General features: G+C 42.4%; 3 protein-coding genes and 1 long non-coding RNA gene across 6 annotated transcripts; 1 reads left to right on the forward strand and 3 right to left on the reverse strand.

The window, feature by feature from the left end:
* Positions 1–27: 27 nt before the first annotated feature.
* Positions 28–3,191, reverse strand: Rpt1 (26S proteasome regulatory subunit Rpt1). Its single transcript, XM_065311981.1, has 5 exons — positions 2,984–3,191; positions 2,886–2,923; positions 2,515–2,828; positions 2,280–2,448; positions 28–974 (listed from the first exon to the last, which is right to left on the reverse strand). Exons 1-5 carry the CDS (start codon positions 3,054–3,056, stop codon positions 264–266), a joined length of 1,305 nt encoding a protein of 434 aa, XP_065168053.1. The 5' UTR covers positions 3,057–3,191; the 3' UTR covers positions 28–263.
* A 343-nt stretch (positions 3,192–3,534) lies between these two features.
* Positions 3,535–10,197, reverse strand: raptor (regulatory associated protein of MTOR complex 1). Of its 3 annotated transcripts, none has more exons than XM_065311195.1 (12): positions 9,803–10,177; positions 9,624–9,726; positions 9,074–9,315; positions 8,661–9,019; positions 7,988–8,606; positions 7,853–7,927; positions 7,539–7,796; positions 6,822–7,474; positions 6,338–6,514; positions 5,872–6,272; positions 5,108–5,642; positions 3,535–5,042 (listed from the first exon to the last, which is right to left on the reverse strand). In XM_065311195.1, exons 1-12 carry the CDS (start codon positions 9,971–9,973, stop codon positions 4,847–4,849), a joined length of 3,789 nt encoding a protein of 1,262 aa, XP_065167267.1. In that variant the 5' UTR covers positions 9,974–10,177; the 3' UTR covers positions 3,535–4,846. The 3 variants fall into 3 exon arrangements, with proteins under 3 accessions (XP_065167267.1, XP_065167190.1, XP_065167348.1); XM_065311118.1 differs by having other exon boundaries at positions 5,108–5,645; positions 9,803–10,174; XM_065311276.1 differs by lacking the exon at positions 3,535–5,042 and having other exon boundaries at positions 5,485–5,645; positions 5,846–6,272; positions 9,803–10,197.
* A 675-nt stretch (positions 10,198–10,872) lies between these two features.
* On the forward strand, positions 10,873–13,566 carry mts (protein phosphatase 2 catalytic subunit mts). The gene is made up of 4 exons (XM_065312184.1): positions 10,873–11,366; positions 11,429–11,890; positions 11,954–12,246; positions 12,749–13,566. Exons 1-4 carry the CDS (start codon positions 11,265–11,267, stop codon positions 12,819–12,821), a joined length of 930 nt encoding a protein of 309 aa, XP_065168256.1. The 5' UTR covers positions 10,873–11,264; the 3' UTR covers positions 12,822–13,566.
* A 1,357-nt stretch (positions 13,567–14,923) lies between these two features.
* On the reverse strand, positions 14,924–15,934 carry LOC135799224 (uncharacterized). The gene is made up of 3 exons (XR_010549958.1): positions 15,635–15,934; positions 15,300–15,363; positions 14,924–15,166 (listed from the first exon to the last, which is right to left on the reverse strand). It is a non-coding gene; the product is annotated as an uncharacterized lncRNA (long non-coding RNA).
* Positions 15,935–15,974: the final 40 nt, after the last annotated feature.

Consider the following 15,974-nt stretch of genomic DNA (forward strand, 5'->3'; position numbering starts at 1 on the left):
ATTTCTTTTAAATATTGAGGCTGGAAATTAATAAAAGTGGATGTACAATTTATTTACACACAAACACAAATAAAAAAAAAGAATTGATTAGGATCAAGGATAAACATCTTAAAAATTTCACACGATTATTACGAACCATGATTATATGAAGTAAACGAAAGAGATGTAGTGTGTAATGTGTACTACATAAAATTATAAACTGGATCCCAAAACGTCTTAGCTGTAATTTCAAAGATCCCTACATGAATTAAATGTTAGTTAATTTAGTTGTAAGTCATGTATCTCGGCGTAGCGGAGAACTTCGCATACGACTTGATGACCTTGTTGACGGCTTCCAGGAAGTCTTTCTCGGTGGCGACTTTCCTGCGCGCCCTAATGGCGAACATGCCCGCTTCGGTGCACACCGAACGAATCTCAGCACCGGTGGAGTTCGGGCAGAGACGCGCGAGCAGCTCGAAACGAATGTCACGCTCGACGCTCATGGAACGCGCGTGGATCTTGAAGATGTGTGAGCGACCCTCTAGATCGGGCAAACCAAACTCTACCTTACGATCAAGACGACCAGGCCGCATCAGAGCAGGGTCAAGAGTATCGGGGCGATTGGTCGCCATTAGGACCTTGATGTTGCCACGTGGATCAAAACCGTCCAGTTGGTTGATTAGCTCCAGCATAGTACGTTGGACTTCGTTGTCGCCGCCTGCACCATCGTCAAAGCGCGCGCCACCAATGGCGTCGATTTCATCGAAGAAAATAAGACATGCTTTCTTCGAGCGTGCCATCTCGAATAGCTCACGCACCATGCGTGCACCTTCGCCGACGTATTTCTGCACCAGCTCGGAGCCGATAACACGAATGAAGCATGCATCCGTACGGTTGGCAACAGCTCGTGCGCATAAAGTTTTACCAGTACCAGGAGGGCCGAAGAGCAGGACACCCTTGGGTGGTTCAATGCCCAACTTGACGAATTTCTCAGGCTGTAATCATAAGTTTTAGATGCTTTTACTACTGAAGAACTAAATTCCCAAAGATATTTAATGAATAAAACGTAAATGGTTAAAAAACAAAGCATGATACAACGACGTGTCCAGCATCATCATCGCCGGTGGCATTGACATTGGCATTACCACGCGACGAAATTGGATCGAAGCTGGCAGGAGAACGGAATTCGATAACAGCTGGAGTGTCTCAAGAAAAAGTCGCGATTGGTCGACGCGATGGAAAAGCAAAGAGTGGCGGAGTGCGCCGGAGACGGGTAGGAGACGCGCGCGCGAGTAGAGCGGGCATTAGCCGCGATTTTCATATCGAAAAGCGGCGTGTCTGCCGGCCGCTAAGCACTTACAGTTTGATTGGAGAAAAGTATACACCGCTGGCCGCGCGCGCCGAGATGTGGCACAAGGTAGGTGAAGAAGAAGCCACGGAGAAAGGAGGGCAAGGCGAGGCAAGGTGAGGCGGAAGTACGGTAAGTACGGCGAGCATGCGCGCACGCGTGCGCTCGTGGGAGCAACGAACGCGGGAATGCGTGCTGCGGCGAAGAAGTGGAGGCCGCGCACGTCGGTCGGAAATGGGTCAGTGAGAAGCAAAGCGCTGGAATTTATTGGAACAAATCTGTCTTGAAATTCGTCCCAACCGAACATAAAACATAAATAACTAAACATCATGCATGTAATAGTCATCAATAACAATAAATCAGCAAAAATCAAGTTATTACAATGAAATGAGACAAATAATGCACGAAAAGTCAAAGAATATTGATTAACCAAAGGCAGATTTGTTTCCAAACGAGTTTTTCGGTATAATATCGCTAACATTCTGACTTTTACACCATTTTACACTGAAAATCATGCATGAACATTGATTAGTTGAGTCAAACATTAAAAACAAGTGTTATTTAAACCTGAACACATTCAAAACTATCATGATTAATTACTCAACATAGAATACAGGTGATGAGGTCAGAATGTTAGTGGAGCGGTATTTGGGTCTCCGCAAAATTGCTTTGCACATGTGAATTTTAAATTATAAAAGTATCAATTATTTTAATGCATGTAAAAAACGCCAAAGTCATTTAATCCTCAGAAATAAAATCATTCATACCAGAAACATGCATGAACTACTCTTAAGTAGTAAATTACAACAGCAATATTTCAAAGAGACCCAAATATTTGCAGTAGAATTAATTTTATCATACATTTTAATAAGACAAAAACATAAAATCTCCTTTGGTCCAATTAGATCCTGATAATGAGAAATAATGAGAAAAATCTAAGTTTAACACTTACATGTAGCAGGGGAGTCTCCACTACCTCTCTCAGCTTCTCAATTTGTTCCTTGCACCCACCCACATCACTGTAGGTGACATCTGGTTTCTCTTCAACCTGCATCATTGTCACAGTCGGATCGATTTTCGGTGGCAGAGGAATATGGATTTGATATTTATTCCTGTCCACACTGAATATTCATACAATTAGTATCAAAATGAGTGGAAATAGTCGTAATAAGTATAGAAATATTTACCCGACGCGCATTCCCTCTTCAATATCGGTTGGCGCAACAGAATCAGCCAAATCCACCACGAATTTAGCAAATTGTTTGACATTGATGATGTATTTGGGATCATCAGTGTCAGCATTAATGATTTTGGTACATCTTGCCACCTGCAGTGGCTGTTCATTCTGCAATGTTTGCTTATCTGACGCCAAATCCCATAGTGCTGGTGCTGCCAAGCCAGTATCTGATTCTTTAATACCTGTCAGTTCATTCACTCGCTTGATTATAACCTGAATGTCATCTTCAACACCTTTGATTGGTTTTGTATATTGTCCTTGGCCCTAAAAACCCACAACGATTAAGAGATGTTCAGTACTTTAAAGGAACGCAGTACTTACGTATGTTTTTAGTAAATGAATATCCCCTTCATCCAGAGCTGTAAAACAATGCAAAACATAAGAATATGGCGTATGAAACAAGCGCGTTCAGTACTTACATTTGATATCTTTCTCCAGTTCACGCTCATCCGTCCGCAATTTGCGCATATCGTCCCCGAGATGATCAGGCATTTTAATGTATAATTTGTGAGTTTCGCTAACTGAGACAAAACAAGACTGATCTGAGCGCCGACGTTAGGCGCCTAAGAATGGTCAGTCATCGGCATTACAAGCCAAATTTTCGATCCTAACCTCACTAAAATGTTAATGTCGATATATCTTCAAAACGGTACATGACGCGCCATCTGTCTGCGTTGAAACAGTTTAAACAAAGATTACTTCGCAAAATCATCACTGCACACAAACTACAACAAAAAATGATTGATATATAAACATACAACAACAATATTTATATTAACAATTTGATATACGCGTGTATAACTCTTAAAACTTACGAATATAAAATTACAATTGCTTGTTTATCATAGGCAACTCTTTTTACGCTTAAATTTTAAAATAGGCAACCTTATTTGCGATTCACTCTTTTTTTAAACAGAGTTCTAAAACAGAACTTTTTCTTAAATAGGAACCAGTTGCAGATAAAGGTGGCTAATTTTAAAAACCGCATATAATTAAAATGTCGATAAAAATAGTACATTAATTAATTTGAATGTGTGTCTGGTGTGATTATTATACATACTTCTTATTTTTATCAGTATAACAACATGGTTTCCCTTAACTAGTTCTTACATCGTAGCTACTCCCTACCGATTTCGTTCCGCATCCAAACATTTCCATCAAAATTTATACTTAATGTATAATAACAAAGCGACGAAGCCCGTTCGGGTCAATCAGACGTACGCAATTATTTGAAAAATTTTCGCCCCCAGCCCAAGTAATCAACAACAAAACAAATAAAAAGAAAACAATCAAATAAAATGTGTAAATATGTGGATATATATGGCACAATCGACTCTAACAAGTGCAATGTATGAGCTACGCTACGCTATCGACCCTTTCGAGATGACGAAATCAAAAACAATGAACGGTTGTAGTAGTGCATACTTATACAAAAATACATTATTATTCTATACAGTGGCGCAAGCAAAAGGTGTGTAGGTGTGTGTGTAATCAATTATTGTTGTGCGTAACTCCCACAAAAACACACCACCACAATGTAAACGTGCGTGAATCCGTATGGAATTTATTATTGCTTCGTCTTGTCGCGCGCGCGCGCATGCGCATTGTGTGTTGTCCGGTTATTGTTTCTAACATCAGCGTGTCATCGTTATCCTTAATAACTAAATATATTATCTTCATTTATGAATTATTTGATAGTCAATTAATCGTGATGAAATCGAAATTACTTAATTTGCGTGATAATCGTCTCAACAGTAACACTCGCGATCATCATCAATAAACAGCCATGTGTAAATAATAAAAAAAAAGAAGTGTAAATTAAATATGTATATCTCAAGCTGTCAATCAAAGAAATCATCATCATCATTTAAATATAATTAGCGCGGTGTAAATAAATGCAATATACGATTGCAAAGCGAATGAATTATTTACGAATTAAATACAAGCGTATAATATGTGAATAGAATCGCGGCGATTAGAATAAACTATAAAAGTATATAACATGTTGATCAATGATTTTGCGAAGAATTACTTATCGATCACTGTATGTACAATAAATATCTCTTTAAAAATATACATCATACGTTCGTGGCGTGTAGAAAAACCAACCTCGCACAAATTAAAAATCCCCCTCATTATTTAACTGGTAAAATAAATGTATGCGTTAAACTAGTTGTGGTGATTTCGGCGCGCAAGCATTGCAATCTTCATTATTTGATCGTTTTCGTATGCGTGTGATTACCTGCCGCGGATTATTGTTAGTATCTAAATAGTTCTAGGTGTCATCTGCGATTATCCAAGCAGTAGACGCTAATTGAACAGTCGTTCATGCCTGTCGCCAGCGCCACCTTGTAAGGATGGTAGCCTAGGCACGCTACTTGTCCAATGCGGTAACCCATGAAGCCCTCATAAAATCGTATCACGTTCAGTGGCTGTCCAAGAAGATTGTAGATCCCAATCGTTTGATTCGCATAACCACTATGAAATGATGAATACATTTATTGTATGGTGTTTTAAGATGATTTTATGAAAAATATTCTTACCATGCGATTGTATCTGCTTTCCGATGCACCGCCATTGCAATCATCGGCGTCGGCGCACTGGAAATCGGACAAACCGCCGAGTTTTTCCGCAAATCGTAGATTTTTATATCGCCGGCGGAGCCACCGCTGACTACGCTATTGCCGCGTAGTTGTACGCCGATGACTGGCGACGAATGGTCAATCCAGGTTTTAATGCGTGAGTCCGCTGGTGAGCAGCGGCGGTCAAAGACGCGTATACTGCCATCCGCGCAGCCGGCGACGACTAGTCCACGATGAGTTGGACGCGTTGATTGCGCATCAATGCTATTCATCACTAGTCCATCGCAGCCCTGATAGGGTGGCATGTATGGTTCCTGCTCGTGACCTACGCATGAGTAGGTTGAGTCGAGACTTGTCACCGAACAATCCGCGCCTGTCGGCAAGTCGAACAGTTTCAATTCGCGCTCGGCGTCCCAGAAACGCAGCACTCGTGTGTCGCCTGTGGTTATCACTGATTGCGTGTACTGTTCCCAAGTTAATCTCAAACCACTAGACACTGCTAAATTGTCAGGACAAAGAAACAGATATGTTATAATAACAAAATCACTGAAAATTTAAGTTTAAACAAATACGAAACCATTATTAATATTCTTTGAAACAATCGCAAAGATGATAATATCGAGACTTGCGCCTAAAAGTTCTTTTCACATGCAATCTACGCATAATTGCTCGCAAATCGTAAAAAAATCTTGAACATACTTTTCTAAATATGTCTACTTTCTCACCCTCTGGATTGTTGAGTTTATTCCCTAGCGACAAATCGCTATGCGCCTGCCATGCGGTGACAAGTTTCAAATTGTTATTTGAAGGTTTGTAGATGGAAACAGTGCCGTCGTCCGAACCAGTCATAAAAAGCGCGACATCTTGCGGATTCACCCAATCCATACTCGTGATTTGCGACATCTTGGAAAACACGGCCTTTCGTGATTGGTAGAGTTTCGCGCCGGTGCTCCAATCCCATACGCCGAAAGTCTCCTTACCCACAACGACAATCTGGTGTTCGTAGGGATGAAATTGTACTATTGTCGGCGGCACCTGCGTTCGGGTGTTAAACACTTGCGATTCAAGACGTGACATTGACGCCCGCACTTGTTCTTCTTTGGCTTCCGATCTCCGCTCAGCATTTCTACTCCAACAAGGAAATTTATTGAGATTTTGACATTTTAACATCAAAATGTTGATTTTTTTTACCTTGTATACCGCCATTCTCTCATATAATAATCCTCAGATTCAACATCGCCGTTTTTGGTCTTTTTAACCGGCTGCGCAAATCCCTTGCACGCCCACTCGATGAATTGTGTACAAACCAGCGGCGCACGCGGCTTGGCCTCTTCGTTGATGGTAAGACACTGGCCCTTCTTCTGCAGCCTGCAACATGCGAACCACAAGCGTAAGCACAAACAACAATCGACAAATACCGACCAGACGTACGCGCACCTCCGGTGAGGTTTTTCCAAGAACGCGACATTTTTCAAAATCAGCCACGATAATAAAGCAATGTGCGAAACGGTTATCCCTAGAAAAATTACAACCAAAAGCCACCCATGCAAGCAAAATGTTAATAAACATACAAACAAAAATCAATCTGGTACCAAGGTGCAATAATAATGATAATAATAATAATAATAAGGTATGTAAAAAGTTAGTGTGAGTACAAAGCGCAATCGTTACTCACTTCAACCGTGGCGAGTCGTTGCTGGGCGGACTCTCGCTCAAGAAGGACGCGCGATTTGGGCTCGGCGGTAGGCTGATGCTGGAACTAAGCCGCACATCGCCCGAGTCCTTCTTGAGCTGAGAGCGGATGTGCGTGATGACCACGCCGGCCATGACGGACACCTCCGGGAAAGGGTCGTTGTCCAACGTGGCCAGCGCGTTCCATACTTTCAGATAGACTGTGCCCGATAGCGCGCCCAGACTACCATAGCCATGGCTGGGCATCATCGGGCTAAGGTGGTTGAAAATAATCGGATAGGCGATTGTGCTAATCGACGAACTGGAGTTAACCCTTTTTATGCGGTCATCGCGGTGCGACCATTCACCGAATAACCGACTGCCGGTGCGTGGCAGGTCAACACCGCTATGTGGCGGTGTATTGCTGTCGTCTTTGCTAGCCTCGTGCGCTGCAACGCTTAGAAATGAGCGCTCGAACGCCAGAATAAACCATTGTATCGCCACTACGAGTTCTTTGCGCACCAGCGGGCTCATATCGTTCCCGACGTTGTTTACCAGTGTCATTACTACACTGTGGTCGATTACTTTCGAGTGCTCGGTCATTGTTTGCACGGAATTTATGAATGTTCCCAGAGCGAACACAGCTGACGCTCGAACCTGAAGTTTTTAAGCATTTATTTCATAATTATGATTTAAAAAATAATAAAATAATTGTGTATACCTCTGGACAGGGATCTTGTAGAAGTGTGTAGAGTTTTTCGTGAGCTGAATCACGCACACCAGTCCATCGCGCTTTGTCAAAGTTATCCCAAAGACGTCCGAGACAAATAGCGACCCACTGACGGAGTTTTGATGAATTATCGTCCAATTGTTCGAGACAAATCGACACTAGTGCACCTTTAGATGCCGCTTCCTGGCCATCCTTGAAGTTTTTCACAATGCACGCCAACACAAATGCAGCCAGAGTTCTGTCATCCGACTAAAAACACAAATTTTAAATAAAACACCAATATTTTCACTTGGGTTTTCACTTACTGATATTGAAGAATCCTGCAAAACTTGCAAAAAGTACGTGTGGCCTTTATCACGTACCAAATCCGCTTGACATGTCTACAAAACACAAATTATTAAATAATTTAAGTTAATTTAAGTGAAATTTCCATCACTTACATGGTCGACAGCGAGAATTTTCGCCCAAATGAACACCAATAATGGTCGTAACTCTTTCGCACAGCTTTGTAACAGTTTCAATACATACGGAAATATCCCCACACTCAACGCTAGATTCACCGCCCATGGTCCGAGATCAAGAAACCGCCCGAGCAGCTCCAACGCGCGCATGCGATGTACTTGCGTGAGTAATACCTGCAGTACAATTGGTAACTGCTCGGGAGGATTACGCTCCTCCGAACCAAGATCCAGCCACACTTGAAACGCCGTCAGCTGCTCCTCGAAGAATGGTAAATGTACAAACTTATTACCATTCTCCAGAATGCCTGGTAGTTGACCTAGGGATAAATCTAGTGCCAAATCCCACGCTTGCCACATTGGATGTTGATAAGTCGGAGGCAGCGCAGGGCTTGACACCGGCGTACAGTCACACGACCGCAAAATGCGTTCGGCTAACAAAAAGTTACGAAACAGCGACGCCACAAGCAAATCTTGACGGAAGAGCTTCTGAAAACGCTCACGAGGGAGCGTATTCCAAGCAATGGTGTCCGTGATTGCGGTGAAAATAAAGTTCAATTCACCGATCATCGTTCTACGATCGGCGATTTGACCTGGAATTCTATTAAAAATAGTTTTAAACTTTTTAAATTTTTACTAAAATATAAAAACTTACTTGTCTATTAAATCCATTGTTACTTTAGGCACTAGTTTACTCGTAGATTGCATGACAAACCATCGCAAAGCGACTTTAATCGGTGTAGTGAGGCAAGCGGTGAAGAGATCCGCCGGAAGATCAGGATTCATAGGCAGGACTTGCCCCACATCGCAGGCGGCGAGCTGAATACAATTCTGGAACGAGGGCGCCGAGGTAGGATTGCGCTCTTGCTCGTGTTCGCGCGTGTGTTGATCCGCGAACTGTTTGAACCAGTGTACAATAATGCCGGCGTTCGAGCAATCGTAGACGTAAATAGAGGGCGCACCCATCCACGTTTGTAAATCATATATGCTTAGTGGTATGTACTGCGTGTAAGTCTAAAAAGCATTCATAAAAATACCAGCTTGATTTGAAAATTCATGTGTTTTTACCCGATTAAAGACCCAAATTTCACCATTGTCAGTAGGTTTCGGTACGCCGTGTCCATTGTAGTGAAAAAGGACGCGTTCCTCTTTTGCGTTGCGGCGCAGCGATGTGCAGAGCTTTTTCACTTCTTCAGAGGTAGGATCTAGTGACTGCTTATAGCGAGCGCGTGGCTGCCAGCGTTCGTATTGCTTTTGAAGATTGCTACCGATTGTTTCTAAAGCTTTCGATGGTGACAAACAAAGTGGATCTTAAAGCAAACAAATCACAGAATTTAAATAAATTGCAGTTGAATCCGCCATTATCAACATTTTGTTTTTCATGTGCAATGTTGGTTGCCTATGCAGATCAAAAATTGTGATAAACTTGCTGATAACTCGTCACATAATACTACGATTACTTAATTCTATTCTAATAAATCGTCCCGTTATACTGTTGAACCAGAATTGTAAATTTCGCTGCTGTAGATTAAATAATTTAGAATAAAATGGGGAAAACCCAGAGGCAAACCACTTTGCTGGAGTGACAATATTGTAAGTGTGATGCTATGAAATTTACCAATCCAGCACTCCAAGCGGGCACACGGCTGCGTTTTGACGATATCTGGTGGATCAACGCCGACGTTCAGACAGAGCACGAGCGCAACACTGACGGTCTTCATCTGCAACAAGCCAGAGCAGAGGGATAGCGAACATATCGCGAATTGCAGGTTAGCCGGGCGGCTGGCTGCAGCATACCCGTTCGGTCATCCGCCACTTCTCGGTCATGTCCTTCATGCCAGTGATCGCCTCAACGTGCCGCTCCTCGGCGAAGATGATGCGCAACGCGCGATCAGCGACGGCGGCGAAGCTCTCGTCGCCGTGCTCCTCGGCCTCGCGCGCCTCATCGCCGTAGTCCCGGTCGACCATGGTGGCGCACTCAACGCACTACGACGCAACACTCGCTGGTGATGCAGCAAACGCGCCGTAGATCATCCTTCTGGTTCCGATTTAATGCAGCCGCGTCCGTTTCGCGACATCCACGGGAGCACTCGCCATGCGCACGTTCCGCGATCCCCGTGTGATTTAATTAAATACGCGACCGCCGCATGGTGACGCTGCGCGCGGTGTCAGATATCTGACTCTAGTGCCGGAGATTGCCGAAGATAAACGATGTACGAGGACATTGCTAAGAAACTTTCCAGTGATGTTTAAAACAATTTAGAACCTGAATCGAAGTGGTCGCTGCAAATAATTCTATCAAATATCTGGTCGGAATTTTACAGCTAGAAATTCAGACGTATTCGAGGTTTTAAATAAATTTCAAAATGGATGTTGCTGCTTCGACTTCGTACGCCATAAATCCTGTGAATTCGGGTGGCATCGCCAGTGAGGTAAGCATCTCAGCTTTAATAGGTTTAGATTAATTTAAATCATACTGCAAAAGAAAGAAAGATGTATAATAATAATTATATTAAACATTTAAATCCATGAAATTTGAGATTGTATTGAAATTGTTGAAATTGTCTCGCCCAATTTGAATAGATTCCAAATGCTGCGCGCGCATACCAATCGCCCGAGCGCATAATTGGAATTTAACTTTGGAATCAATAATAAACACTGTAAATAATAATATTTATGTTTCTGCCGTAGATTCTTGGACATATTCCGGTGAGTAACCATTGTTTATCGCGTTAGTCATAAACATATCTCGTTTCGCTGCGTATTCCACTGGAGTCCGTTAGGGTGAGCAACGCGCTGGCGCCGCGATGTAATCGCGCCAGGCGTACCAACCGTAGATACCAACTTAATTGCAAAGTGGGTGCTCGAGCTTTCCGCACATGTTCTTTTAAAGGACCGTCCGCCAATTGCAAGTCGCGCGTCGTCGAGCACCCATCGCCTGTTCAGTTTTCCACGACCAAAAGTCGCTCCAGTGCGCGTCCCGCCCGCCGGCGAGGCCGAAAATTCGCGCTCGTGCATCATCCAGTGGCGTCGGCGACTTGTCCCCCGCGGCTTGCAAAGTGCGCATTGTCGATCCACCAGGACGCGTGACGTCACCACCAGTCGGTAGATCCGCCATTTTGCCGACATTCGGGTGAGCGAGTCCCGTTTTGTGCGGATGCGTCCCGTCGCGCCGCAGTCCCTTTAATCGCGTGCTAGGTAACATCTGCGCGCCGACCGCCCCTCACTCTCTTACGTATCTCAACAGTTCGAAATCAGCATGGACGAGAAGTCGGTCTGCAAGGAACTCGACCAGTGGATTGAACAGCTCAACGAATGTAAGCAACTCACAGAAAGTCAGGTGAAGACGCTCTGCGAGAAGGTAAGTGCCCGCTATAATCGTACATCTTCCGTGACTTACCGTGCGTTTCATCTGCGCGCCAGGCCAAGGAGATTCTCGCCAAAGAATGCAACGTACAGGAAGTCAAATGCCCGGTCACCGTCTGCGGCGACGTGCACGGCCAGTTCCACGATCTGATGGAGCTGTTTCGGATAGGCGGGCGCAGTCCCGACACAAACTATCTCTTCATGGGCGACTACGTTGATCGGGGCTACTACTCCGTGGAAACCGTCACCTTGTTAGTAGCACTCAAGGTGCGCTACAAGGAACGCATTACGATACTGCGCGGCAACCACGAATCGCGTCAGATCACCCAGGTGTACGGCTTCTACGACGAATGCCTGAGGAAGTACGGCAATGCCAACGTTTGGAAGTTCTTCACGGATCTGTTCGATTATCTACCTCTCACGGCGCTCGTCGACGGCCAGATCTTCTGTCTGCACGGCGGTCTTAGCCCCAGCATCGACACCCTCGATCATATTCGAGCTCTAGATCGCTTGCAAGAAGTGAGAAAACGCCACAAACAACGCACTACAGCTGTAACTAACAAAAATTCGATTTGTGCATAGGTGCCACATGAGGGACCAATGTGTGATCTACTGTGGTCCGATCCGGACGACCGCGGTGGTTGGGGCATTTCACCTCGCGGCGCCGGCTACACCTTCGGCCAGGATATCTCCGAGACCTTCAACCATTCGAACGGCCTGACGCTGGTGTCGCGCGCCCACCAGCTTGTCATGGAGGGCTACAACTGGTGTCACGATCGTAACGTGGTTACCATATTTAGCGCGCCCAACTACTGCTATCGGTGCGGCAATCAAGCCGCCATCATGGAGCTAGACGATGCCCTAAAGTATTCATTGTAAGTCGCCGTCGGCAGTGAATCTTGTTAACGTGTCTTCCCCTCTAGCCCAACCTACTGTGAATTCACGTCCATATTCCACGTCTTCAGTTACTTGGTTAACTAATAAGCTAACATACGAAGTGGGGAATCACGTCTTCCATAACTAACTCTTAACTTCCCCGTATTGTATTCCTTAGCGCCTTCATTATTGCAAATTGTATTCCTTTGGTGTGCGGTGTCCAATGTATAATCCTCAGTGTGCCTAGACCATTCCACATTAAAAGTTTTTTTTACCATGTTTTTTTTTATTTACTCTATTTTAGTGTTTTGTAATGATAACCAGTTTATTGAGATTGATGCATGTGGCAGAATCAAAGTGCAAACTTCAAATTCACACATCCGAGAGTCATTCGAGAGCGTCATGCATGCAACTTGTTTCTTTTTCATTGCACTCTCACTAAAATCAATTAATACATGTTGCCTTTCTCGACTAGAAAGTGATAATGTTTTCGTTTTACAGCTTGCAGTTTGATCCAGCACCAAGACGCGGCGAGCCGCACGTGACGCGCCGAACGCCTGACTATTTTCTTTAAGCATCGTATCAATCCCCGCACATTATTCAGCTATAATTCAACTCTACGGAACACACACAAAACTACACACTACATCTATCGGGGTAAAAACATTCAACTACGCATGCGTTCTACAAATTTTATTTAAAGTCGTATCATCAAGTTAATTATATTATGCGAAACCGAAAGAAAACACATGCGACGTGAGGGGATCTTCATGATGAGATCCACGGCGGAATTCTTTCGGCATGGCTTAGTCGGCGTGGCTTTATTATACACTTCTCTTTTTTTTTTAAATAATTATTCCTATACATACCATTATACACGTATACAAAGTAAAGAAAACGGAAAAAAATGGGAAAATGAAAATAAATGAACCGTTTACCAGTTCATAATCTATCAAGTGTCGTGTCGTGTTTTTATTTCAACTGCGGCGCCCGATGTTATTGATTCGTGTGTGTGAGGCACTCAGTTTATTTTTTGCACGCTGGCCACCCACAAAAACTAATGTTTATATCTACTTAGTAATTGTGTTTTGATTTAGTAATTTTTGGTCGCGTAAATAATTATTTTCTACTTAATATGGACTAAAAAAAAAATTGTACCAGATAAATGAAGCTGTAAAAATACTATTATTCATGTTTATGTTAAGATTTATCGATGATTTGTACCTGCTGGCACTGAGATTAACTGTATGAATTAATGTGCGGAGCAGGGCAAATCATAAAAAGCAAACAACAGATTAAAATCGAAATTGTCGAAAATATTCGTTTGCTTCACTCCTTTTTTTTTTTGCACAAGATGCGTAACATGTGACAAACAACAACAAAACTAACACGAATCCTCACTAAAAATGATCACACGCAGAGTGTCTGTAAGCGTGTGATTGCGCGCGCGCTCTTATCACCGATCCAATCACAAATGCATCAGGAGCAAGCAATTGATTCTGAATTAGTCATCGCATCAAACTCAAACTCAGATGTATCACGAAATAATCAATAAAATCGTGCGCGCTTGGCGCCGCCACACACAAGTCTAAATCTAACATAGTAGCAATAATGATAACGCCACCAACAACACAAAAGCATGATATTCTAATTCTAAACTTGCAGACTCTTGCAGAGTTGACAAGAACAAACGTAAATGTGCTCGGCACGGCAATCGGCGCAGCGTTGGTTGCCATGGCGACGACAAGACTGATTTGTTTAAAGAGAAACTCCTTGGAGAGACTATAAACATACATTCGCACACGACTCACACATGACAACACTGAAAAAAAAAAAACAACAACAACAACATGCATCGTTGCGCGTACAACTCTCATCATCGAACACACATCATCATCCACCATCATTGTGCATGACGCTTGACGTAAAACTATTTGCTGATTACTGATTACAACTGATTAGATAAGGTACTATAAATGATAAGTTTGTAACAAAAGAGGCAGACGTGCAAAACCGAAAACAGGAAACCTATCAAAATCTATGTAACAGACTTTTGTATTTACTTGATGTATCGATTGTTAATCTGTAATCATTGTCATCATCTTGCACTTGCTTGTTGATTGAGTTCAAGATTGCGGCGCGTTGATGGGATGCTGATGATGATGCTGCTGCTGATTGAGTCGCTTCCTTGCGTTGAATTCGTGTTCATTCATCGTATCGCGCGTACTTTATTGCCTAATTGTATTCGTTGAGTTCTTTGCGTGCATTGTTCGTTTTTGCGTTTCCGTTGGATCGTAGACTAGCGTTTAGTATAAATAATAACTCAATACAGCTAGACATGTAAGATATAAGGACGTACGGTGGTCGCAGAGGACGTCGTCGTTGCAGTAACGACGCCAACAAAACTAAAATTTAAGTGCATGCAAACATGATGCGGCGCAAGCAGTGTGGAGGCAGCGTAAGCGTAAGAAGCAAACCAAACACTGATTGCATACGATAATATATCTGACGATTGCGTTGCAACAGTAGACAACAACTTTGTTTGTACTGTTGATTTGTTCTCTCGAACGTATAATATATTCTAGGATTATTCATGTAATATGCATATTGAGTATGATTAAGATGACTATTTATTCGATTACGAATCAGTTTTGGTCCGAATTAGTTCTCTTGTAATTGATTAATTATTATTATTATTATTGAAAAACCGATGAAATACATCATTAATTTATAAATCATTTTTCGTACGTGTCTTGTTTCTACTTCTAACAAAATGGCCGCCACTTTCCAGCACTTGTAGAATAAAAGTTACACTTACTTGTTGATTGTTGCAGTTTTAGCGCAATTTTGGCATTTTTGGGGTCAAGGATCAACTGGAACTAGCAATAAATGATAGAAATATCATTGTCCTACTGCTATCTACAATATAAACACAAATAAATGTAACTAATAAGAAAATCTTTCGGAATTTGTAAAATGTCCTTCAGCGATAGTTTCACATTTACATTTTGATATTTATGGTAAAAAAAAAACAAGTTAGGTAATGATTTACCTGGCAATTCATCCTTCATCTTTATTTTTCACTTCAGCCATGGAAATTCGTCCATTTTGTAAATCTGAAAAAATAATTCTATTAGAATATAGATTCACATGGGTAATACTACGATTTGTCATATACAACTTTGAATTCACTGTGTCATGACCTTGAAAAACAAGAAAACAAAGTTTAATCCCCATAAATGTTCAAATAATTAAGTAAAACAGTTGAAATCACTTATAAAACTCCCGATTTTCATAAATCTTGACCTGACCACACATAAACTGATAGAAATCAATTAGTTTTACTACAATTACAAGACAATACTCCTATTTGTTTACATTACAAACCATTTTTCTTTCCAAGCATCATGCTGCCGGTTGATAATCTTGAATTCCGTGTAACACTTTTACTATCACATATCACGCCACTCGTAGATTGAAACAACATTAAATTTACATGTAATTATCGAATACTCGTTCGCCGAGAACAACTTCACTAATTATTCCGAATAAAATTCTTCGTTTCGCCTGGTATGCAGTAATTCCACATTCAGCAACTGCAGGAGATCTATCTCAGCTTGTTTCAATATTTACAACACGGCGAGATTACGATTTTATTATAAACAAGTGTCGAGTGACGACTTGATTAGCATACTCGACGGCGCACGATAGTTGCCAAGCAACGAAC

The sequence above is a fragment of the Atheta coriaria genome, unplaced genomic scaffold, assembly GCF_025399875.1.
Source record: "Atheta coriaria isolate IRGN ID8LTWV9N9 unplaced genomic scaffold, Caltech_Dcor_3.1 hic_scaffold_1_pilon, whole genome shotgun sequence".
In the NCBI taxonomy this organism is placed as follows: Eukaryota; Metazoa; Arthropoda; class Insecta; order Coleoptera; family Staphylinidae; genus Dalotia; species Dalotia coriaria.

Bases quoted from the DNA above. Each gene is read 5' to 3' on its own strand.
- Rpt1 (XM_065311981.1), bottom strand. From the start codon at position 3,056: ATGCCTGATCATCTCGGGGACGATATGCGCAAATTGCGGACGGATGAG. The intron at 2,449-2,514 runs GTAAATATTTCT...ATGAATATTCAG, and splicing joins GAAGAGGGAATGCGCGTCGG to TGTGGACAGGAATAAATATC. The intron at 975-2,279 runs GTAAGTGTTAAA...TTATGATTACAG, and splicing joins TGGAGACTCCCCTGCTACAT to CCTGAGAAATTCGTCAAGTT.
- raptor (XM_065311118.1), bottom strand. From the start codon at position 9,973: ATGGTCGACCGGGACTACGGCGATGAGGCGCGCGAGGCCGAGGAGCAC. The intron at 9,020-9,073 runs GTAAAAACACAT...AATGCTTTTTAG, and splicing joins AAATTTGGGTCTTTAATCGG to ACTTACACGCAGTACATACC. The intron at 7,475-7,538 runs GTATACACAATT...TAAAAACTTCAG, and splicing joins TACAAGATCCCTGTCCAGAG to GTTCGAGCGTCAGCTGTGTT.
- mts (XM_065312184.1), top strand. From the start codon at position 11,265: ATGGACGAGAAGTCGGTCTGCAAGGAACTCGACCAGTGGATTGAACAG. The intron at 11,891-11,953 runs GTGAGAAAACGC...ATTTGTGCATAG, and splicing joins CTCTAGATCGCTTGCAAGAA to GTGCCACATGAGGGACCAAT. The intron at 12,247-12,748 runs GTAAGTCGCCGT...TTCGTTTTACAG, and splicing joins GATGCCCTAAAGTATTCATT to CTTGCAGTTTGATCCAGCAC.